We start from the raw sequence: 24,173 nt of genomic DNA on the forward strand, positions 1-24,173 counted from the left end.
CCCTGGGTGCTGGCCCCAAGGCACACACCATCATGTTTTCAAAGTTTCCCTAGACAAATGCTTTCCTTCCCACCTTGAGACATTCTTATCTGCTTCTACCTGCTCGAATGGCTGTAGCAGTCACTCTGGAGGAACATTGGGATTGTGAGGAGGGTCCAGCTAATCAGCAAGCAATTTCTCACTCCCCAAGCTATCCATCACCCAGGCTGATCTGGATGTAAAAATAGCTGCTGAGGCTGCTTGTTTAATCTGACTGTCACTTGACACCACGCTGGTGTCGCCGGGTGGACTGTTTGCCTCTTCCGTCCGCAGTACACTGGTCCCCGCCGGGTCTCTGCCGAGGTAAGCCCCTCGGACTCCAGGGTCCGGCCACAGTGTGCGGGGTTGGGAGTCGGGAGGTGTGGGTCTCCTGTCCTCCGTCCCCTGGCAGCCCTGGCCACTGGGGAAGAAGCCACCTGGGCTACTGGACAGAGCTGAGCACTCTGGTCTGGGAGGCCTGCGGAGTGGCAACTGGGACTGGTACTGAGGAAGGGACAGTGCAGACACAGGCAGGCTCCTTGGCACACCCAGGGCACTGCCAGCTGAGGGCAGAGGGGACATCGGCCCAAGACAGCCTTGGCACAGGGTTCGTGGGGTGGTGGGGAGCAAGGGTTCTTTGAGCACGCTGTGCGGGCTGTGTAGAGTGCATAGTCCCCACGCTGGAGACGTTGTCATCTGTCAGAGCTCTCTGCTCCCATGCGGCTGAGTGAGCAGTCACTGCTGAAGTGCCCGGTACCTGCGTGGCCAGATGGGGCGACTTCCCAGCCACCTTTGGAGACTCAAGTCAGAAGAAGTGGCTCTCCAGTCTCCCCATGCTGAGCCAGGCAGGATCCCAGCAGCTGTAGCAAGGAACATGGATATTGGGACATTCTGGTCTGTGGACTTGGGAGGCACATGTGTCCGCAGCGCAAAGCCCTCCTCAGGCTGCCTGTCCCCATGCACCCTAGGGGCCCAGCCAGCCTCCCAAAGCCTTCTGGGCCAATCTAAAAATTCTTTTCTTTTGTGGAGAAAAATTGATGGGCTAGAAGAATAGCTTTGACTATGTATGAAAAGCTAGATAGCCTCAAGAAACATTATTTCAGATTTTATAATGCCACAGCAAGGGTAGGCACCCTGGAGAATAATTTTTAAATATGTATGATAGGTGATGTCCAGTTTTCCAGTGCGGAGAACCTTTGCCTCAGTGGGTGGAGAACGTTGCCTGTGGGCTAGGCACCTAGTTTTGTAAATAAAGTTTTATTGGCCCATGGCCATGCTCCCTCATTTGTATATGGTCTACAGCTTGTTTTATGCCACAACTGCAGGAACCATAGGGCTGTCAAATGAAGTCCTTGGCTATGTGGCCACTTTCAGAAGTTGGCTGCCCCTGTCGCACCAGACCCTCCTGCAGACAGCCAGTGCAGCACCCCATACCCACAGAAACCCTTGAGTGGCCCTGGGGACCAGAGGCGGGCCTCTGCCCTCCACAGCCTATTTCAGGTCTGGCCAGCACAGGAAATGTTCTGTTTGCTGGTGCTAGGAGGCTTAGCTTCACTGTGAAGTCACTAGCCATGTGTCATGTCCATGTGGCCGGCCGAGCAGGGCAGATTGTGCTTATCAAGTGGTTTATAAATAGCCACCTCCTGGTGACCCAAGTCCAGCCTGTGTCTGGCCCTAGATCTCTGGACCAGGAACCATTGTGCCTGCTCTTTGGTGACAGAGCTTGTTGATGGGAACAGCTGTGTCTGGTGGCAGAAAGAGGCTGGCGGTGCAGAGGTCCTGTGAGCTGAGGGCTCTGGCCCCCAAGACAAGGCATGTGGGGCAGGTGAGGATGAGTCCATCCACTGGGCCACCCCTCCATGCATGTACTGGGCCTCTGCTCCTGTCCTAACTCCAAGAATGCCCTGGAGACCCAAGCAAGAGGAAGAGGGAAGCCCTGGATCTGGAAGTGGGCTGCCCCAGCTTCCACCAGAGCTGGGAACAAGGATACATCTGTGGCCAGGCTGGGCTGCTTCACTCTGTGTGCCCAGTGCCAGTGGGGAGAAGCCCAGGGCAGCGAGGGAAGGCCACCTAGGTGGGGCACACAGTACCAGCATCCCCAACAATCCAGCCAATCCACAGCCCCTGGCTCAATGGCAGGTCTCATTAGGCCTCTGCTTGTCTTCTGGGTCCCTAGGGGTTTGGGGACACAAGCTGGTGAAAGAGGACAGAAGAGGAGCTGGGAATCCACCCAAGGCAGAGATGGGGACCCAGAAGCAGAGTGTGTGAGCCTATTGACACCGGTGTGCCACCCAGCATAGGTAACAAGCTCGTGTGGGACTCAGCTGCATGGGTGACCAGTGGGATCTGAGTGACAGTGGCTTCCTGAGGTCAGGCCAGATTTGTGAGTTCCCTGTAGGCTAGTGCGAGGCTGCATTCTCTGCAGAGCGTGCCTTGGCGGTCCTAGCCCAGCGCATCAGGAATATCTTTGTCCCAGAACCCAGGATCCCTCTGTCCTAGGACACAGTGTCTTAGCAATGCTCTCCTGGGCAATGGGAATATTGCCTGCTCTCAGTCCAGTCCCTGAGGACCCCTGCAGGATGGCTTCCTGGGGTGCTGGGCTCCTCCCTGTCTCCAGCAGCTCCTTCCTCCTCAAGTGGTCCTTGAGCAACTGGGGAAGAGTTCTGTCTCAGCCTCTTTCATCGCAAAGCTTCACCAGGGCGTGAGGAAGCAAGAATGGAAAGGCTTAGGTCTCCTAACCACTTCCCACCTGTTCCTGCAGCCGCCCAGCTCTTTGCCACCCCTGCCCACCATGTCTGGAGGCTGCTTCCAGACCTGTGCTGCTGATCCGGTCCTCCAGGGCCAGGGCACGTTGGAGCTGCCTTGGCTAGCTCTGTCCTCGGGCTACCAGGCCGCACTCCACACCCTCAGCCTGTCACCTCCTCTGGCCCTGGGGTACCCTCTCAGAAGCAGGTCAGCCCTGGAGGCTGCAGAAATCACAGTCAAACACTCAGAGCTCAGCATCACAGTCAGTTTCCAGCCCTAGTCTCCCACCCTGGGCATGGTGGCCACCACTGCCTGCCATTCTCCCTGGGCCAGAACCCTAGCTCTGTTTTGAGCCCTGAGGTTACCCAGCATGATAAGGCTTGTGAGCCCCTTGCAGAGGCAGGACTGAGGGTAAGGGATTTGCCCAAGGATGCACAGCTCAGGAAGGGGTCAGTGGTCAGGTGACCCACAGAGCACCCAGCAGACCTGAGGCAGGAAGCCTCTGCCCTTCAGGAAGCTGCCCTGGTGGCCGGGTGGCAGATCATCCTCACAGAGAGCCTTCCCTCCTCTCAGCAAGCCCCGAGCCTCAGCTTGCCCTCTGTGAAATGGAGACAATGCCAGCTCCCCTGCCAAAGGGAACCCACAAGTGTTATGGACAAACAAGTGCTGGGCTCCCAGCACGTGGGAGAAACACAAGAACTGCTTTCTCCTCTCCTTGTCTGATTGGGGAATTCTTTTTCTCCCGCTTAAACCCCAGTTTGGGTCTGTCCCTTCCCAGAGTCACCAAGGAGAAAGCTCTCAGTGCATACTGCTCAGCTTGTGAGCAGCTGGCACCACATAGGACTGAGCCATGCCCGCAGTGACCACTGGGCACTTGCACATGACTGTGCATCATCACTTGCCCTTTGAGCAGAGAAGGTCTTGAATCTTCACATCTTCCACACTCAGGGTGGAGGACCGAGCCCTAAGGTTGATGTTTCTAAATTGTATGGCAGTGCCTCAGAGCACACGGGACACCTCTCCTCCTCACTGTCCACCCCGGGGACCAGAAGAGGGTTAAAGCTTCTGAGGCACATTAGAGGAATTTGAATGTCAACCATGAGCCCAAGAATGTGCATTGTAGCTGAACATTCAAGGTTGGCTCAGTGGCTGCCAGGTGCGGGAGGGTGTGGGTGGCCCAGTGGACCCAGAGGACAGACTCAGGAGGTGGCTCAGAGGCCAGGGGCCCTCAGGGCTCTGCTCAGGCCCAGTCGATACCAGTGCTTTCCCACACTTCTCTCAGCCCTTTGTGTGTGTTGGGGGGGGAGGGGTGCAAAGCTATTGCAGTGGCTTCAATGACCCCTGACCTGGAGTTACCCAGGTTACAGGGTGGTGATGATGGCTGCTGCTGGGTGGTGTGCTGTCAGGAGCCAGCCTCACTCTCCTTACAACAGACCCATGAGGCAAGGACTGTTATCATGCTCATTTTACAGACAGGGGAACTGAGGCACAAAACCAACTTGTCATTTGTTGAGGGCCATGCAGAGTTGGCACAGCTTGGGTCCAAGCCCTTCCCACCAGCTTACAGTGCCCCAATCTGGGGAGCAGAGATGGAGTGTGGGCACCTACTTTCCATGTGTATTAGCACGTCTGCCATACATGATCACATTCCTGGTCACATTCCAATCACATGATCACATTGTGATCATGACCATACATGATCACATGATCACATTCCGCATGCCCACTGCACATCTTAATTCTTTCTATTGCCTCTTCTCCCATCACTTGGTCACCCTCCCTTTTGCAAAAGAGCTATCTCCCTGTTTCCTATTGGCTATCTCTAATTTTGCTCCTTAATTTCTTTGTACTTTGGGTTCCTCATATAAGAGAAATCATGTGATGCTTAAGCTTACACATGTGTCATTTCATTTAACATTATGGTCTCAAGGTGCATCCATTTTCCTACAAATGGCACAAGTTCATCCTTCCTTATGGCAGAGTAGTTAGTGCTCCATTGTGTATAAATACATTTCTTTATCCACTCATCTGTTGATGGACACATAGGCCACTTCCAAGATGTAGCTATTATGAGTTGTGCCACTGTAAACATGGGTGTGCATGGATCATTTTAATATGGTGTCTTTAACTCCTTCAGAAAGATACCTAGAAGGGGAGGAGCTGAGTCTAGTAGAATTTTTGGTTTCAGTTTTTAGGAGTCTCCATGGCACCTACTGGATGCTTTTCAGATGTCAGCTTCCTTGTTGCCCAAGGCAATGCTGTTGCGCATTATTCCTGCCATGCTGGATGTGAGGCTCCTTCCCCCAAGGCATCCGCTTCCAAAACCTGAGGTCTCTGTCTTAGTCCCTAAAATCCCAACAACTGTGTGGCTTGCAGACAAGAAGCATTTATGTCTCACAGTGTTGCAGCCGGAAGTCCGAGTTCGAGGCCCAGCAGCCAGGTTCTCAGAAGAGGCAATATCTCCTGCATCCTGGCCCACAGGAGGAGGGAAAAGGGAAGAGCATCCAGGGGCCTTTGTGAAGGCACAAACCTCATAGGTGAGGACTCCGCCCCCGTGACCTGGTCACCTCCCAGAGCCCCTCCCCCATACCATCTCAGGGGGCCCAGACTTCAGCATGAGTTTGGGGGACATGTCTAGGCCTTGCAGGCTCTAACCTGGGTGGCACTGTGGCCTCGGGCCTTGCTCTGTGCATGTCTGTCTGGTTGCCTGGCCTTTCGGGAGCTTGAAGAGAGGAGGGGACTTGCTGAGGTCACACAGTACTGGGGGTGGGGGAGCGCAACTGGGCCAGCCTCGGTTCTGCTTCTTGCTGCACTGGCTGGCTGTGGCTACTCCAAGCAGGCCTTGCCCACAGGGGTGTCCTCTCTCCTCCACTCGGGGGCCCCAGCAGCCTGTTCCATTCTCTCCTGCCCTCCCCTTCTGGACAGCTGTCCCTAGAAAGGGCAACGCTTCTGATCCATCTCTGTGCCTTACATACGGTGACCTTCCCAAGCTGATGGCAACCCTGGGACCCTCTGGCCGAGTTGGGTACAACTTACTGAGAGCAGCCCTCTCGTGGGTGGCCCCAGGACCTGCCTTGACATGTCCCTCAGACTTGTGACAGTGCCAACACACTGGACCCACTGCTGAACAAGTCCTGGTCATGGTGAGAGGCCAGGACCTGACCTGACCTGACTTCTACTTAGGAGAGAAAGCAGACAAGTTGTTGTTCTTGGACCCCCCAAGGGGCTGGCTTCTGCCTGTCAGCAGGTCCATGGCTTTAAGCAGCTGGTCTGGCTCACTTTCTGTGGCAAGAGCAGGCTGGGGGCACTCTGAGGCCTTGCTCCTGCAGGAACGCCATGAGGAGGGCAGGGGTTGGCCAGTCCCACTGTTGGTCAGTGACAGTCCCCACTTCTCTCCTCTGCTGTGCCACCCAGCCTGTAGCACCTCATCACAGGCAGGGGAATTAGAGGTGAAGATAGTGTGAAGAACTCTGCAGCCCCACCTATGTGTTCTGGGTAGCCCTGCCCAGGATCCCTGTCTGCCCTGCCTGGCACACTTGGGAGCTGCCTTCCAGGGGCCCTGGTGCTCTTCCCAGGCCAGAGAGTGGATGGTAGCCAAGGATGCCCCTGTGCCCAGAAATGCTTCTTCAGCTCTGCAAGGGTGGTCTGGCCCCTGTGCCAGCTACCACACCATCACAACAACTATCAGGCTGCCCCCAAGGAGACCAAAGCAAAGCTGAACTTGAGCAAATTGAGCAGCTTGTCCAAAGTCTGTCTGATTGGAAGCTCTTCCCTGAGAGCTGTGCATCCCAGTCTGCGAGGAACACCACAGACTCCACACTTCAGACCGCGGGTGGGATGAGACACAGAGAGGACATGCTCCTCCTGGGGCTGTAGGTCTGAAGATGAGCTCCAAGGAAACCCAAGGGAGGACTGGGAGTACCAGGCTGCAGGGCTCTCCCCAAGAGACAGGGTACACAAGCAGGGTCTCAGCCTCTGGCAGGCCCCTCAGAATCTCTGGGGAGGTTTAATGCAGGAGGAAGGGACGTCCTGCCCCATGCCACCCTAGACAGTCTTCCTCCTCTGTAGAGAACAAGAGTAACTGCTGTGTTACTCCTCTATAATGGCTGCTGTGCTAATAATAGTATTAATCAGTCATACTGGGTTATACCAGGTGCTCAGTAAGTGGAAACATCTTTCTATTCCTTCAACAAATAAATGCCTAGCCCCATGCTAGGCACTGACACTGTGTGGGGACCGTGGACCCAGCCCCGAAGCAGAAAGGCAAGGCCCGACCTTGGACCTGCCAGAAGTGGGTCCCCTCCTCTCCCTAAGTGGCGCTTGGCAGTCCCTGCATCACTGCACTGGACCTCCAGACTGCAGCACTCCATCCAGATGGAGTCCCAGCACCCCCACAGCCACAGGTGAGCCCTGCAAGGACAGGTGGAGGTTCCGGTCTTGGACAGCATCTTGGGAAATGCCTCGGATCCTAGGGCACCACTGAGTCTCAAAGTCACTCGGTGCCAAGTGGGCTTTGACATGGAAGACCCCAGCCGGGCAGGGCAGGATGGAGTTATCTGGGCAGTGTACAAAACGAGGGCAGGTTTGGTGAGACTTTTCCCTTCCTCCACGTGACTCTGAGCCTGTGTGGCAGTGTGATGTAGGTGCATTTCTTTCTCTGTGTTGAGGGAAACAAATATGACCACTTCACCATGGGAAGATGTGTAGAGCAGGTGTGCAGCAGCCCCGTGGCCCCCAGCCCTTTGTCCCCAGCTGAGGGAGAATCCAGGATCCAGAGATGCCACAGCCAGGCCTTCCAGGGAGACCAAGTCCACTGTTCCTGTCCCCAGTGCTAGAGCAGCCTGGGGAGGGCAGGATGGAGCCAGCTTGCATTGTCTGAATTTTACAGTGGCAGTTACATGACATGCCCAAGATGACACAGGGAATGCTTGAGCCATGAGCCCAGGAGCTCACCCTGCTGTGCTCCCAGATGCTACACAGGGTTCTTAGCCAGGCAGGTTTTACCCCCCCCCACCAGGACACCAGCAGGTTCCACCATGAAGAAGCCCATTAGAAGCAGCTCTGTATGGTGCATGGTAACCACCCCACCTTCCAGATGAGACACCGAGGCCCACAGCTGCCAGCTCTGCTCAGCAGACCCGAGACCCAGGAGGGCCTGTGTGGTAGCCCTGTCTCTAAGGAGCTGTGTCCCTCCCCTAGTGGCTGCCCTTGCCAGGACTGGTACAGGGCACTGCCCTGTAGTTCAGGTTGAATGACAAGGAAGTCAAAGAGTCATACCTTCTTGAGCAGCAAAATCATTCCTGCCAGTCCTTCTCTTTCTGTTCCCAGCTGTTGCTGCACAGGCAAGTCCCCAAGGTCCTTGCTGGGCAATGGGACAGCCTGTCACCCTGTTTCTGAGAGAGTGTGAGGAAGGGAGAGGAGAGGTGCAGATCCCCTGTGGCCTGTGCCAGGGCTCAGAGCAGTTGCTCCAGTAGACAGGCATGGGACACCTCAGGCCCACAGGAGGAGCCCTGGGCCTTTGCTGGGGGCAGCCCTGGGCATCTGCAGAGGGGGCAGAGGGGCACCATGCATACCCCTTAGTCCAGCCTGGCTTCCATCCCTCTGCCCTACCGTGACCTCTCATTTCTTCGGAGCCTAGGGTCCACCCCTCGGCCTGTGACACCTGGAGCCAGTGTCTCTGCATCACCCTCTGCTGGGCCCTGTCCCTCTCACTGTAGTCGCAGCCTCTCTCTGAGCAGCACCCCAAGGCTTCTAGGAAAGCAGCTCATGTCGACCCACAGACTGGCTACGTGGGCAGAGTGAGATCAGGAGGGCTGAGCCCCCACCCAGGTATCCAACCCCCAGGAGCTCCTGGGGCTGTGGAGCATGGCCACAGTGACCTCATGCTCACAGTGTGCAGACCAAGCTCACAGCACACAGGCTGAGCCAGCTGGCTTCTTCCCCAACATCCCAGGAATGTCCTGGATGCCTGCCCAGACTCAGTTGTCCTCCGCATTCAACTTGATTCTAGGGATTCAAGTTCTTTGGGCCCCAGGACCAACCACCCTATATCCACCATGGCTCTCACCAGGCCCCAGAGCCCTGGCTTGTCCAGGCCAGGCCAGGCCAGGCTGCTGCCCTCCCCAGGAGCCAAGTCCTAGACCTGGGGTCCCAAAGAGGCCAAAGGAATACGCAAGGCTTTTGTGCAACTCAGAGTTCCCTCTGACGTGCAGCAGAGACCCATCCAGGGGAGCCAGTCTGGGGCCATTGGCAGTGTATGTACTTATAAGAAGTAATGACCAGGCCTGCACAGGTTGGCTCTGGTAGGCAGTACACACAGGTGTTCCATGAGTGGCTGCACAGAAAAGCTTTGAGCTCAACGAGCAGAGGCCCCAACTTCTTCAGGAGAGTCGGAGGAACTGCAACTTCTGCCTTGCACAGGTCAGTAGGGGTCGAGGAGAGAGCAATCAAGTGGCTGAGGAAATGTCATCTTGGGGCCAAGAGCAAGACCCCCAGGCCTCAGAGGGCTTGGGAGAGGGACAGGCAGCCAGCCCCTTGTTTAACCCTCAGTTTCGCCAGCTGTTTCAGGGGAGGAGCTGGACAGCTAGATTTCATTGGCAGCCAGTGGTGCAGGCATGAGCATGGAAGGCCGAGCTGACTGCCCAGACTCCTGCCTGCCATGCCTGCTCTTCCCTGGAAGACCATTTGGGTGGGGAAGCTAGTGCTGAATGACTGTGCCCCCAGGACTTGGTGAAAATTGACCCTTGCAATAGAAAGAGGCTATCGTCGACCCAAACCAGCCAGTGCCTGGTGCTGGGCTCCCCATAAGTCTCAGAATTACAGGTCCCAGCCAGTGAAACATCCAGCTCACTGAGCGTAGAAAGCAGATAAGAGTGGCCCCTTGGAAGCAGGGGGCTGTTGGAAATGGCACAGAGAGGTCAAGATCTGGGCCCAGAACTGACCAGCAAGTCACGGGTCCAGAGGAGGGAGCAGAGTGGTACAGGGTGTTGCAGGCTATGTTCATGGTGACAGTGAAGCTTCCAGGCTGCACGCAGATGGGGAACTCAGTTCATACTGGAGAGCTGCTCCTGAAGGCTCCTTGAGTTATGCCTCCTGAGCCTGGCCTGGAAGAGACAGCAGAGGCAGTGGTAGCGTCTGCGGGGTCCTGTGGTGTGACAAAGCCAGCCCTGCCATCTCACAACCTCTTGCTTCCTCTTGGTGAGCAGCAGAAACACCACTCAATTAGAGCAATGAAATCATCCCAAGGCCTTAGCTCAAACCACAGCATGGGCCAGGCTGATCCCAGCGCTTCCTGCAGAAAGAGAGACGGATGGAGCAGAAGAGGGTCCCGGTATCCTCAGCATCCCAGCAGCCCAGTGGGAGGGAGGCTGAGAACCCAGTGGAATCAGCCACAATGCCCTGGGCTGAGGAGACCCAAGGATGGGACACCACAGTGTCAAGGGGCCCCCTTTCCCATCCATGCCTGCAACGCTCCAGAGCCCAAGCTGGGCCAGACAGAGGTGGAGTCAGAGGTGGGGCTTTCATCCTGCAGAAACTCTCGCAGGTGACCTGAGCTGGACCCCAGCCCAGTCCTTCTCCATCCCTACAGTCTGTGTGACACTGAGCCACACCCCATGCTTCTCTGTGCCTTCTCCTCTGAGAAAAATGGTGACCACAAGTTACATTCCCCCCACCCCAGCCCTCACAGGGGCATGAGGATCAGATCTGCAGGGTGACACACACACATGGGCATTGCTGTCACCTTGTTGGACCACAGTTTCCCTGTGTGGCCATCCTGGCTGACTCAGCTACCAGCTCCCTGCGATTCAGATCCACCTTGGGCCTGCAGAGCTATGGAGGCTTGGGGTTGCTGCTGAGGAAGTCCCGTGGATGTGACTTCCAGACAAGCTATTGCCTTGTGCATGGGATACCCTCAGACTAAAAGGGGGTTCTGTCATCTGAAGCCAGCAACCGTAGGTGTCCTCTGTTCAGCTTGCTGGAGCTCTGGACCTCAGCCATCCTCCCCTTGCACAGATCCCAGGGCCAGATAGCCCAGGTCCCAGTCTGTCACCCACCAGCTGTGACATATGGACTGTTGCTTCTTTGCTGGCTCTGTCTTCCCGTCTCAGAAGGGAAGTGGTGACCTCATTGGTGGTGACCCTGAGGTGGGGGCTCAGATGTCACCAATCAAAGCTCTTGTCCCATGGGACCAGCTCTCTCCTCGGCCATGGAGCTCCAAACACTGGCTCTACATGGGCCATTTGGAACAGCTTGGCATGTGGAGCTAAAGCATATGCCTCACACAGGCCATCTCCAGCCTGCCCCAGAGCAAACACAACGTCACTGGGCACCCACTTGTGGCATGGACCCTCTAGTGCCCATTTGCAGCATGGCTGTCAGAACTTCTCCCTGTCACCAGCAGTACCACCCTTATCCTAAAAGGCATCCAGGTGATGGGACACAGGGTCCAGAGACACGCAGGGTGCTTTCAGTGCTGGTCTCTGGGAAGCATGTATCCACAGTAATGACAAGGAGACCAGGGCTACAGGTCCCCTGAATGTCCACAAAGCAAATGCCACAGGTCCTTCCATGCCAGTGTCCTATCCTTGTCTTCCCTGGCTGGAGCCCACCCTCCTCCCTGAGCAGGCAGAGGACTGGGCTTAGCGTAAGGCCCAGGGCTAGGGTCTCTGGGGCTATCATGCTCCTCTTCTCTGTGCCTCAGTTGGCCCTTGAAGAGACAGTGACCCAAGATGAACACACCCAGGGCAGAGCATTGGCAAGAACAAGACAGAGCTTCCCCGTCAGTGTGCTTAGTGCCCAAAGCCATGCAGGCCCCTCTCTGGGCTCAGGCAGCTTCCAATGGAGGACAGAGAGAGTGATCTCCGATTTCTAGACATCTGGGTGACACTCGCTGTGCGATCTGTGACAGAGCCGTGAGAGCTGCAGGGAAGGCACAGGAGCCCGGGGAGTCATACAGGCCAGACGGGCCTCACTGTATCCCCCAGGCCCAGTGAACCCCTGCTACTCTCCAAAGAAACTGAGTTATTATGATTACTAATATGATTAATAAACAATCTCAGACTAGGTTGATATCCAGATGTTGCAGTGTGGGGAGGGTCTTACAGAAGCCCTTGAGACTTGCATTTAAGATTTGCCAAGTGGGCTTATTTTTTTGTACCACAGATCGAACTCTGGACCGTACCTTGCGCTTGCCAGGCAGGCGGAGGAATCACTGAGCTAAATCCCCACCCCAGGTCTTACTTTAATTAGTTTACATTTCACCCTGAGCTCTCTGAAAATCCTCCCAGGCAGCTTTTTGGTTGTTTTAGCTGTCATGATAGATACTCCAGCCTCCCACCAACAATAATTCGAACGCCAATGCTGCCACGGCTTGAGTCTGGCCACACCAGTTCCCTGCACTGCAGACCTGAGTCATTAATTCAGTGAGCAAAGAGCCTCTGGTCTAATTTTACTAGGAATAAATAAATAATAATAAATTTACAACTGGGCCAATTGTATTAGAAATCCCAAAGGCTTAAAATAAGTTCCTGAAGAGTACTTGGACAGTGGACAAATTCATGAATATTAGAAGGAATATGAATTAACCTTGTGTTGGTTTTCCCAAAAATGCCTATGTCTGGAATTTTGTTGCATTCGAGTGTGAATTTTTTTAAAAAGGACTGCTGGCCAATTGCATTGCAAATTATAACTATGTTACTGGTGTTTAAAGATGGTTCTTGGCCATTTGGTCTGCTGGGTTCCACTAAAATTACTTTCCCTCTTATTTCTAGATGGGCTGTGATGACACGAAAAGTGAGCAAGAAAATAAATTTGGAAACTACAAAACCTAAAGCCCAGAAAGACAGGCACGTGCAGCCCCTGCTGTGGTAACAGGTATGTGTATGAGTCAGCCTACTGTCACTGTGACAAACACCTAAGATGATGGACTTGAAAGGGGAAAAGCCTTTCTGCTTCTGATTCTGTAGGTTTTGGTCTGTGGTCCTCTGGCCTGTGGCAAGTTCTGGATGCTCTGTCCATGAGTATCTTCACTGGTGTTTGGAATTAAGGTGGAACCCAAGATCACTTAGGGCTCTTGGGCCACAGGCAACAGAAACCAGGCACAGGGACAGGAAGGAAATTGGATGCTGGGGACTAGGAGTGGAAGGGCAGGACAGCAGCACCAGAGCCCCTGGAGCTCAGGAGAAACAAGCCGTCATCAGCCTTGTCCTGGGTGTCACCTCCATACCAGCCTGGAAGCCTTGCTACACACCTTGACTCTGCACCCCAAGACTGAACATGGCAGAGGGGAGAAGAGATTCTCCAAACTCAAGGTTCTTACTGGGGGGACTGGGGAGTGGAGTGTTCAAAAATCACAGCATATTCCTGCAGATAGACAGTGGGCCTTTTACATGTCTCTGACATTCCAGCTTTCCATCTGTACCAATCCCATTTTCATCTTGAAGTGGAAGTGTAGAAACCCCAGGATTCCTGGGTTCATTACCAGTTGTGGCCAGGTTGAAAATCCCAGCACTAGGGCCACAAGGAGACCCCTGCCTTGTCCTGGAGGATGCCAAGGACAGGAAACCTGGCTACTGTGGCCAAAACCACTAACCACCACCACCCCCTGGCTCCGGCAACAACCCTAAGAGTGGATGGGTCTCTCATCGAGGACTCAGCTATCCATTGCCCACCCTACCAGCAAGGTAGGCTTTGGTGGTCATGGCTTCTTGTTCTTCAGGCTGCAGAGCGAATGCATCCACGTTATAGTTGAATTCATTCCCCTAAGAATCTACACATTGCCTTCCTAACCCCAGGACTCCACTGGAAATAAAGATGAGGTCCTTAGGTGGGCCCTGATCCAGTCTGTCTCAGGTCAACATAAAAGGAAAATGTGGACACCTAGACCAGCAGCAAGGAAGACAAGGTGAAGCCACCGGGGTCACAGCCATCTGCACCTCAAAGAGCAAGGCCTGGGACAGCCCTTCCTCCAAGCCCTCAGGAGTCCCCAGCCCTGTTGACACCATGACTTTGGACTCTGGCCACCAGTGCTCAGAGATGACACCATTCTGGTCATGGGCTCCTGGGCCGATGTGGGACTGGCAAAGCCATGTCCTCAACTTCTGGCTAGTTGTCATACTTGGAGTAGGAAGACAAGGCCCCACTCAATGGGAACCACACACAAGCCCTTTCCCAGATGTCTGGCTGGTTTTGCCCCTTGAACTAGAACCCCGTGCTCTGGCAACGCTAGCTGCAGACAGTCTATGGTGCAAGTGTTTGGCTTTCCCAGCTATTTTGGAGGGGGCAGCAGGTAGAAGAGGAGGGGTGTGAGAAACAGATGCAGCTGGGGGTCAGAGGGGTCCACCTCCCACGCCATGCCTGGGCCACTGCTGTCACTTTCTGTGACCTTGTGAAAAGCTGTGCTCTCGTGAGTGTGTGCATCCCAGGCAGCAGGTGACCTGGTGTTCAAGGCAGGGCCGAGGAGCACAGAGAGGCTTCCCAGCATGCGTCTCAGTGCTCGGTCCACTCAGCCACTCGCTGGACACCAGGTCCTGCCCCTCCCCATGCCACAATACAGCTCTTTCATTCAGAGATGCAGCTGCATGCTGGGGGTGGGCTTTGCACACTTCCAAGTGCAGTGATCAAGAGACCAGCGACAGCAGACCCCAACACAGCCAGCCTCTAGGACAAAACAGGAAGAGGAACAGACAGCACAGCAGCTCATCCCCTCTCAGGAGTGCAATTAATGCTGGCCCCAGTGGACTCTGAACCCCAGCAGCCAGCAGCAGCCTATCAGGGGGGCCTTGTGGAGCCAGGCGAAACCCTCACAGTGTTGAGAGACCATCATCCTCCTCCAGAACACTGGCTGACATCACAAATGGCAAGCAGGAGAAGTTGCACCACTTGATCAGCAGCTGCTGCTGTGAGCAGGACACTTGGGACAGGGTCCTTCAAGGACTTAACAGCACCCTGCTGGACGCTCACTGTGCCCCCACACGGCCCCTCCCAGGGTCCGTCAGTGCTCTTTCATGGAGCATCTCACAAACTCATTACCTGCCCTCTGCCTTGGTCATGTGCCGTTCTCGGCTTTGGAGGTGTGTGCCCCAACCCCCAGCCTGCTCAGCATCCCAGCAGGAAGCAGCACCCTTGGCATCCAGAAGACAATGTAATGTGCCCACCCCATACCCATAGGGTAGATTTTGTATAAAAAATAGGAAATACCAGGGGCCAATGGGGATGTGGGTAAACTGAGAATGAGGTGAGAATGCAAAGTAGTCCAGCCCCTCTGGAAAATGGTCTGGTGGGTCCTCAAAAAAGTAAATAGAGAATCACCGTACAACCCAGCAATCCCATTTTGGGTACAGAAGAATGGATCCCAAAGAATTGAAAGCCAAGTTTCAAAGAGACATTTGCACACCCACATTCACACAGCACCATCCACAGTAGCCAGAAGCTGGAAGCCACCCAATTGTCCACCAATGGGTGATGGGCATACATGTGGTGTGGTCCTCCTCGTCCACAGGGTCCTGTCTCAAAGTGGACCCAAAACATCTAGAAGGCTCTGCAGTGAACAAGTACAGATGTTTTTCCTTGTCATTCTTCCCTAAATAATGCATTAAAAACAACTATGTAGTATTTAAATTGCATTTGGCATTATTAGTATAGAGACTATTTAAAGTATATGGTAGCATTGTGTAGGTTACATGAAAATGCTACATCTTTTACATAAGAGACTTGAGTGGTATGCATAGAGGGGTCAAGAGTCCATTCACACAGATATCAGTGGATGACCCTGCGTATGCACACATAGATATAGATGAGAGAGAGAGAGAGAGAGAAGTAGAGAAAGTGATAGGGATATGGCTATAGATATGTGTGTATACCAGATATGATTTGCCTTGAAAAGGAAGGAGATTCCAACACACCCTACAACATAGGTAAAGCCTCAAGGACTTTATGCTAAAGAAACCAGAAACAAAAGGACAAATACTGTACACTTCCATTTTTACAAGGATCCTAGAGCAGTCAATTTCAGAGACAGAAAGTAGAAGGGAAGATGCCAGAGCCCTAGGGGAGACTGTGAGGAGCTGGTGTTTCGTGGATACAGAGCTTCAGTTCCTCAAGAGGCAGCCCGGAGACAGTGGTATAGACAGCATAGTTGTAACCAGCACTACTCAGCTGCACAATCAAAAATGACTAAAATGGCAAGTTCTATTTTGCGTATATTTCAGGATTTTCTAAACAGAAGATAATATAATGAAAGGGTACAACAGAACAGGTAGAATTCAGGAGAGCCCAGGGATGTGGGCTCAGGGACAGTGGGGTCTGCTCTCCCAGCCCCAGAAAGGGGCCTCAGTGACAGTGGACAGCAGAGTTACAGCCACAACCTGCCACCCTGCCCCCCTTCCAGCCACCAGCTCCTCTGCAGGCCACACCCAGGGCTATCAGAGTGTCCTGGCCCTGGCTGCAGGCTCTGGGAACCCTGTCCTCCTGCAGGAAGATCCCTTGATGAGAGACAACAGTGAACACGGAGCCCAGAAGTCCCTAAGCTCCAGTGCTTATGGGATAATGTGAGGACAGACAACAAAGAGGTCAATCTAATTTTAGTTCTTGCTCAGTACCAGGATAATAAACCAAGAGGTAGAGGAGATGGGGGCATCCCATGGGGTGTCAGGGAACTTGCAAAGGTGACAGCTGGCTTCAGGCTGTATATCAGTCAGGGCTCTGCAGAACTGAACCAACAGGATGTGTGCAAGAAGAGAGGGAGAGAGAGAGAAAGAGACCCATTTAACATAGATCTACGCTCTTGGCCAATTTCTAAATATTCAGTACAGCGCTGTTAACTACAAGCACCGTGCTGAAAAAGGGAGCTCTAGGACTTACTCATTTGCAGACTGCAAACTTTGAACCCTTTGCCAATGTCTCCCTGGCCCACACCCCAGCCCCAAGTAGCCACTGTCTCCGCTCTGCTTTGAGGTATGTTTTAGATCCCTTGCATAAATGGCTTCATGTTTGTCCTTCTGTGTATGGTTTGTTTCACTTAAGATGAGGTCCCTGGCATTCATTTGTATTGTGAAAAAATGAGGAGATGTCCCTCTTTCTTCAAGGCTACGTGACCCTCCTCTCCAAGTATACAGCGCCCTTCCTATCCATCTGTCTGTCCTCGGATGTTCAGGATGCTCCTGTGTTCCACTACTTAGAACAGGGCTGCTAAGAGCATGAAAGGACAGATATCTCCTTAAAAACTGATTTCATCACTTTGGGGAACTACTGAATCACAATATATTGTGGTTCTTAGTGTTTTGAGTGCCCCCCATACTGTTCTTCATGAGGCTGCTGTGCATTCCCACCAGCAGTGTGCAAGTTCCCTTCTCCCCCTGCCCCTCTCTACATGCATTACCTTGCTTTATATATAAAGTACCCTAACTGGCAAATGCTTTCAACTTGAGTTTCCCTGATAAGTAGAGATGCTGAATACTTTTTCGTATACTATTCATGTCTCTTCTCTCGAGAAATATCTCTTCAGTTCCTGTGCCAACTTACAGTTATTTGCTTTTGCTTTGTTTTTAGGCTTTTGGCTATTGAATTTTATGAGTTCTCTATATATTTTTATATATTAATCCTTTATCAGTTATACGGTTTGCAAATAAATACTCCTTCCCATTCTGAGGGTTGTCTTTCAATTTCTGGATTGTTTACTTTGCTGTATGAAAGCCTTCTAGTTTGATGTGATCCTGCTTGGCCAGTTTTTTGTGACCTTTCAAGTGGGCTCCCCTTACAACTTTGCTGATGAGATGAGGATCTCCTGCAGCAGGAGAAAAGCTACCTAGAGCCTGTTGACTCTAAGGTTAATCACATCTGAAAGACAGTGTCTCGGCAACATCTAGATGAGCATAGTACTGAAAACCAGCTACCACTGGCCAGCCAGGCTGACACATAAAATCAATCATCATAGTCGCCTTGCCCACCTGACCAGCAGAGAGCTCACACCATGACTTCTTTCTTTTGCAGAGAAAAAGAAAATCCGTGCTTCGCACTTGGAACTGATACACAGGAAGCTCCAATTCTGTGGGAAGTGGGCTGAACCTACCCTCGCCAGCATCGTCACCCAAAGTTCCCAGCTGACAGGGACATGCAAGGAAACAAGAAGTGCACAGACGGGTTCAGTGACTCCTCGAGCATCGGCAGTGTGCTGGACGATGCGGACCGGGAAGTGAGCAACCTCACAGACCGGGCCTTCCGGAGCCTATGCATCTCTGAGGATGCCTCCTTCCATGACTCTAATCTGGCCCTGTCCCCAGAAGTCACCCACCGGGGGTTTGGGCCTCTCTACCAGAACACCGTGAGCCATGCCCGCAGGAAGAGTGGCATCTGGAGCCAGCTTCCATCACAAGGCACAGAGCACACAGGCTGGGCTGCCACCTTCCAACAGCAGCCCAAGTACGTTCAAGGGGAGGACAAATACCCCAAAAGCAGCCCCCCGCTCACACCAGCCCAGCAGAGACTAGAGGTGCCAGTTTCCGGCCTGCGGAGCAGCCACAAGCCTGTTTCCAAAGTATCGTCCCTGATCAAGTCTTTTGACAGGACTGAGAGCCAGCACTGCGACAGCAGGCTGCCCCCCAGCAAGCCTCCAGCTCTCAAAAATCCCCCCAAATTTGCCCCTCTTCCCGACAGCAGTGTCAACTTTTGCTTCGACTCAGCCTTTCTGACAGTCAGGAGAGTGCCGGCCGAGGTCTCCAGCGCACAGCAAAGCAGCCACCAGCCCACCTGGAGCCATGGAGAACAAGGGTCCCCCCAAAACCCCGAGATGGCCCATCATGACTCCAGCAGTTTCCTCTCGAAACCAGACAGTGCAACCAGCTCATTTGAGTCCAGCTTCCCCTCTCCAGCCCACCACCCCGCCAAGACGGAGCCTGGCAGAGGCCAGGAGTGGGCACACAAAAGGACCTTTCTGCACAGTGAGAACAGTGCCTTTGAATCATGGGACACCCACCAACCCAAGTTGTTTGAGAGAAAGAATGTTGCTGAAAGCATGCCCGAAAGCAAAGTTCCCAAACATTATGAGGACAAGCCCCCCATAAGAGAAGCCCATGATCCACAGCACAAAGTCTCTCCCTGTCCAGTCCGGCCCAGCTGCGCGCAGGAGAACAGGTCGGCCTCAAGGGCTCTGTCCATCTCTGGACCACAGGGGGTCAGGGACCCAGGATCCCAGGTTTTTCTCATAGAAGGAAAAGCGGCCAGCTCACACCCTGACCCTCAGGTAAGGCCAAGCCAGCCTCCATGGAGGAAGCCAAAGACCAGCAGGGGCAGGAAGGAAAATCTGGCAGATGTTGTAGAAGAGCAGAAGCAGACTCACAAGAGAGGCCCCGCTCTGTACACAAAACACAACACACAGGCACACCTCGCAGAAAATGATGCCATGGACATGCCTGAGGACCTCGACCAACATTACAGCCCTCCTTTCAATATCAGCAAGCTCCTGACCCCTGTCATCCCTACCAAGCACGCCCTGGAGTCATCAGACAACTGGCCAGAGGAGACCAGCCCGTCCCCACCAGGGAAGCTGAATGGATATCAGGAGCAAGAGCAGGGCGAGCATCCGTTGAGAGACAGCTACAAATCCAAAGCGCCCAGTCTGCTGTTCAACCTCAAGGACGTGCGGAAGTGTGTCAAGAGCATGTACAGTCCCTCACCTCTCTCCAAAGGCTTTGATGAGAAATCCCAAGGAAAGGCTGGTGGCAAACAAGAACCAGTGAGCAATGGGGTCATGCTTCCCAATGGGCTCGAGGAAAGCCCTCCAAATGAGCTGTTTGCAGAAAGGCCAGCCGAGGCCCCTACTGCCTCGCACACTGGCTCCCAGAACCCTACAGCCAACCAGGGTGAGGGCTCTGTGCACAACCTTGGCTCCCCTCCCACAGTCGCCACAGCCCCCTTCTGTGTCAACGGGAAGGCTGCAGGAAGGAGCGGTGAGGAGAAAGACGCTGTCGGTAGGGAGTCAGAGCCAGGTTCTTCCAAGTCCACCTGGCACCCAGACAGCAGGGGACAAGGCCCCAGGAAGCACCTGTCCCTGAAGCTGTGCACCAGGGAGCCTGAGGCCGAGGCTGGGGAGGCTGCAGAGCAAACCAAGCCCCACCCGCTGGAGAATGGGCTCTCAAGATCCATCTCCCAGGGTGCGGAACCCAAGCGTGAAACGGGGCTTCTGAGACCATGGCCCGACCAGAAAGCCTCCCCGGGGCCCCTTTCCCCTGAGGAGGAGGAGGATGTGTTTTACAGTGACAGCCAGTCTGACTTTATGCCAGGCCTCCGCAGGAAGACGGAGTTCAGCACCAGCTCTTCAGATCCATCTTTTGCTTCATTTGACGATCAGCAGAAGATGGGGTTTTCTGAGAGCCAGAGGGAAAACAGGAAGAATGACTTGAGTGCAGGCGACAGTGAGAAGGAGAAGAAGGAATATGTGACGGGGACGGGTGACATCCTGAGCAATGGGCACACATATGTGGGAGAGCACAGCCAGAGCGAGGTGCCACAAAGCACAGGAGGTTTGTGTGCAGGCAGCCCCAGGAGGGCGTCCACCGAGGAAGCAACTCTCAGCAGCTCTCAGATGGGGGTAAATAGGGACTCGGCCCTTTCACAGGCCAAAGGCCCCACCCACTCTCCATCTCCTGCAGCAAGCAAGCACCTGCTGTTTACAATTAAAGACAACACCCTGAGGGCCACCCCGGTGATCAGACCCATCATCCTGCCCCTGCTGAGGACCCTGTCCTCAGAGGACTCATTCAGAGGGGGCCACAGAGAGGAAGAATCCCCAAGGCAAGGCTGGGGTGAGAATGCTGGAGGTCGCAATGTTCTTAATAGCCGGGAAATGCCCACCACACCAATACCCGCTAACACTTGGGGCGCACGCTCAAAGCGCATGCCCTTTGAGGTCCCAGAGGATCCTGGGCAGGTGTCCACAGCAGCTGGGGCAGACACCTCCCAGCCAGACCCAGAGGAGACTTTCTCACCTCTGCCACTGGTGGGAGAGGGCAACAGGACAAAGTCACCCTCAGATGGGGCACCGGAAGTTGTTGCCAGGAATGGAAGGAGCAGGCCCACAGACTGGAGGAGGCTGGCTGCCCCAAGACACATCCCCACCATTGCTTTCCCCGAGGGTGACCTGGAAGAGCAGTCATCCTGGCAGACACCGGCCATCGGCTGGGAAGAGCCGATGCAAAGTGTCCAAGGCCACTTTCTGTCTGCACCCAGAGCAGGGCCACTGGGGAGGAGATTGGTCCTGGGTGAAAGGGCGACATCTCCCAACCCCAGCTCCCTGGGAGAGAGCAGCGCCTGCTCACCTGCTGCCAGCAGCCTTTGGGACGACACCTCTCAGGCACCCGGGGACCTGGGTCTACTGCCCGAGGAGCCCCCCAGCAGTGCCAGTCCCTGGGCCCCAGGTCCTGCCAGGCTGGCACACCGGGAGGACCTGACACATGGCCTCATGTGGGAGCCAGACAGCTCAGACCCCCAGTGCCAGCTGGCCATGGAGGACCTCCGACCACCCTCCCCGGGAGGCTCCTTGCTGGACTCGGCCACCGGCCCAAAGAGACCTGAGCCTCCCACTCAGCTGGAGAGGGCAGCTGGGAAGCCCCCCGCAGTGCCCCCCAAAACAGAGAAGGCCCTTCGGCGAGCTAAGAAGCTGGCAAACAAGCGAAGAAAGAGTGATCAGGTGGCTGAGAGGCTCAGCGAAGCCAGAGAAGGTCAAGAGGGGACAGTCTGTGGGCCCCAGGCCTTTGGGGAGGGACCCCAGCTCCCTGCTGTGCATGCACTGCCCCCTCCTGCACACCGCCACTCGGTATCAGGCATTGTGGAGCCCATAGGAAGGCGGCTGTGGGAGGCCCAGCCCCTGGCACCCCTGCCCCCGTACCCTGCCATGCAGAAGGTCCTCCAGGACCCACAGTCTGGGGAGTACTTCGTCTTCGACCTGCCCCTCCAGGTGAGGATCAAGACCTTCTATGACCCTGAGACGGGCAAGTACATCAAGGTCTCAGTCCCTGCCTCCGAGCGGGCCTCCCCCGAGCCCCCTGGGCAGGATGCCCTGGCTGAGCCCTACCTACTATACCCTGGCCTCCGGCCAGTGCCCATCACCACGCTGAGGCCCCTGCGCTGCTCTTCCCAGCTCTCTGCACCCACCTTCCTGGGGCAGAGCCTTCACTCCAGGCCCTACAGTGCCCACGACACTGGGCCTCAGTGCAACACCAGCCCACCCAAGGGCACCCAGCACCCGCGGGGGCCACACAGGGGCCCAGAGGACGAGAAAGTGGAAGCCCCAGGTCTGGCCATCATCTCCACCGACGACCTGGAGGACTTTGCCACTGAAGGCATTTCTTGAGGGTTACAACGGACTGATCCCCACCCCCCAAAACCAAAGAGCTTACATCCTGTCCCCTCAAACAGGCAGTCTCTCCTTCATACACACACACACACACACACACACACACACACACACACACACACTCAGCCATCTGAGATCCCAATTGTCCAAAGGGAAGTGGAGATCTACCAGCCCCCTCGGAGGAGGGTGCTCTTTGCATAGCCCATCCCCACACCCCCTCCCAGCTCAACCCACGCCATCTCTGCCTCCCCCATCCTGCCCTGCCCAGTCCCTGCCCAGTCCCTGCCCCAGGGCAGTGTAACTCAGTTACTGGGTCCTTGGGGCTGCTGACTCTGGCAGTCTCCAGCCTTCCTTAAGGTGAGCTGGCCAGGGAGGCATCCAGAAATGTTGAACCCTGCTGTGGGTGGCCGTATCCCACCTGAAGCGGAGCAACACATAGCAGGCTGCAGGTCACCTCAGCAGTCTTGGAGAAATGACAGTGAGAATGAGGACATGTGCCCCCGGGGCTATTTTCTGACAAAGAGAAGGCTACAGTCTAAAAAATGAAACAAGTTTGCCAACACAGTTCCCTCCCTGGACTCCTTACTGTCTTTCTTCTGTGAGCAGTGGGGGTTGTGGGCCGTGAAGTTCAGGGTCACACACAAGCAGTGAGGGCCACACAGTACCTGTGGGTCCCCTGGTTCTTCCAGCCTCTGCTTATGCCTTCCTGAACCAAGGCCTCCATTAGTGCCAGGGAGGCCAATGAGAAAGCCCCAAGCCTGCCATCAGGGATGGCCTGGGGAAACTGAGTCAGAGCCTAGTGGCCCTGATTTAGTGGCTGGTTCCTGTGCCCTGCACTCAAAAGGAAGTTGTTTCCTAAGTCTTCAGCCTCTTGGGTTTAGAGGAATGTCTCTAAATCAGCACAGGGAGGCGAGGGGGGTAACTGGCCCTGCTCCCTGAGTACTGAGAAGGTCCCAGAGCAGCAGGCAACCCCAGCCTCCTGCAGTTCCCCCACCCCAGCTTCTGTGAAAACCTCTGTTCTTGTCCTAGAGAAAGACAGAGCTGAAAGACATCCCTCCTTGGTTAGAACCCCAACAGCAGCAGGATCATGCTGTCCAAGTCCCGTGGACCTTGCAAGACACTTTGTGCCATTTCTACACCAGGAAGATGGACAGGCCCCTGGCTATATCCCCACAATCTCAGTCTGTACCTCCCCAGGACACTGCAGGGCTGGGTCTTCAGCTTGGCCTGGATAGAGGGCTTTGGGGTGGCACTCTGGGTGGCTCCTGTCAGGTGCACAGGAGGAAGAGGGACCTGCTGGGGTGAGAGGTAGTAGGCATCAACATACTCTCGAGTGACCAGCACTGCCTCCCCCACACATGGAAGGTAGGGCGCTTAAGTACCCCAGGCAAGATGGTGGGGCTGATGTGTTCCCTCCTGAGGCAGGGACAGATTCAGGTGTCACAGGGACTGAACCATAGCTTTCCATGACCCAGCTATGTGTGGGGCTTCCAGGAAGTGATGGCCAGGATTCAAGTCTACATGGGGTGGTGGTGAACATTGATGGGGGTCGTCTGGGTATAAATGAGGATGCATTGGAAAATCTGAATTCTGTGCACATAGATAACATTGCAGCCCAAGCAACATGTGATGTAGAGCACAGTCCTCTGTGTGGCTCTCCCATTCACTCAGGTTTAAAGTCCAAACAGAGCAGAGAGAACTCTGAGCCATGTCAGTGAGCTTGTTACCCTGAGTCCTGCTCAGGCTTCCTCTGTGTCAGCTCTGGGGGCCATCAGAGCAGAGAGTTCAACCCTTTCACCTGGCTGGGCTCCTCCCCTACCCTCAGGCGAAGTTCCATTCTGTCTAGGCTGTATAGCCACTCCGCTGGCACTTAGCAATGGGACAGCTTCAAGCCCACCTGCACCTGACCTGTCAGACTCCCAGGTGCTGAGAAAGGGAGGCTGTAGACATCAGTGCTCCCCAAGATTCTGATGCGTGCAGACTCCTAAATGCCACCCCAGAGCAGAGTCCCACATCTGGCCTTGGCATACCAGGCAGCTGCAGCCAGGCCACTGGCTGAGTG

The 24,173-nt window shown here is 54.7% G+C and overlaps 1 protein-coding gene across 7 annotated transcripts; it reads left to right on the forward strand.

The window, feature by feature from the left end:
- The first annotated feature begins 201 nt into the window (after positions 1–201).
- CUNH10orf71 (chromosome unknown C10orf71 homolog) lies at positions 202–22,678 on the forward strand. 7 transcript variants are annotated; one of them, XM_021251958.2, is made up of 6 exons: positions 206–342; positions 2,195–2,318; positions 5,164–5,300; positions 9,046–9,183; positions 12,534–12,636; positions 17,752–22,678. In XM_021251958.2, exon 6 carries the CDS (start codon positions 17,873–17,875, stop codon positions 22,106–22,108), a length of 4,236 nt encoding a protein of 1,411 aa, XP_021107617.2. In that variant the 5' UTR covers positions 206–342; positions 2,195–2,318; positions 5,164–5,300; positions 9,046–9,183; positions 12,534–12,636; positions 17,752–17,872; the 3' UTR covers positions 22,109–22,678. The 7 variants fall into 7 exon arrangements, with proteins under 7 accessions (XP_004874589.2, XP_021107617.2, XP_021107616.2 ...); XM_021251957.2 differs by having other exon boundaries at positions 2,195–5,300; XM_087210594.1 differs by lacking the exon at positions 9,046–9,183.
- Positions 22,679–24,173: the final 1,495 nt, after the last annotated feature.

This window comes from Heterocephalus glaber, unplaced genomic scaffold, assembly GCF_053883595.1.
Source record: "Heterocephalus glaber isolate CG9 unplaced genomic scaffold, H.glaber_assembly_v1.0 deba00001150, whole genome shotgun sequence".
Classification (NCBI taxonomy): domain Eukaryota; kingdom Metazoa; phylum Chordata; class Mammalia; order Rodentia; family Bathyergidae; genus Heterocephalus; species Heterocephalus glaber.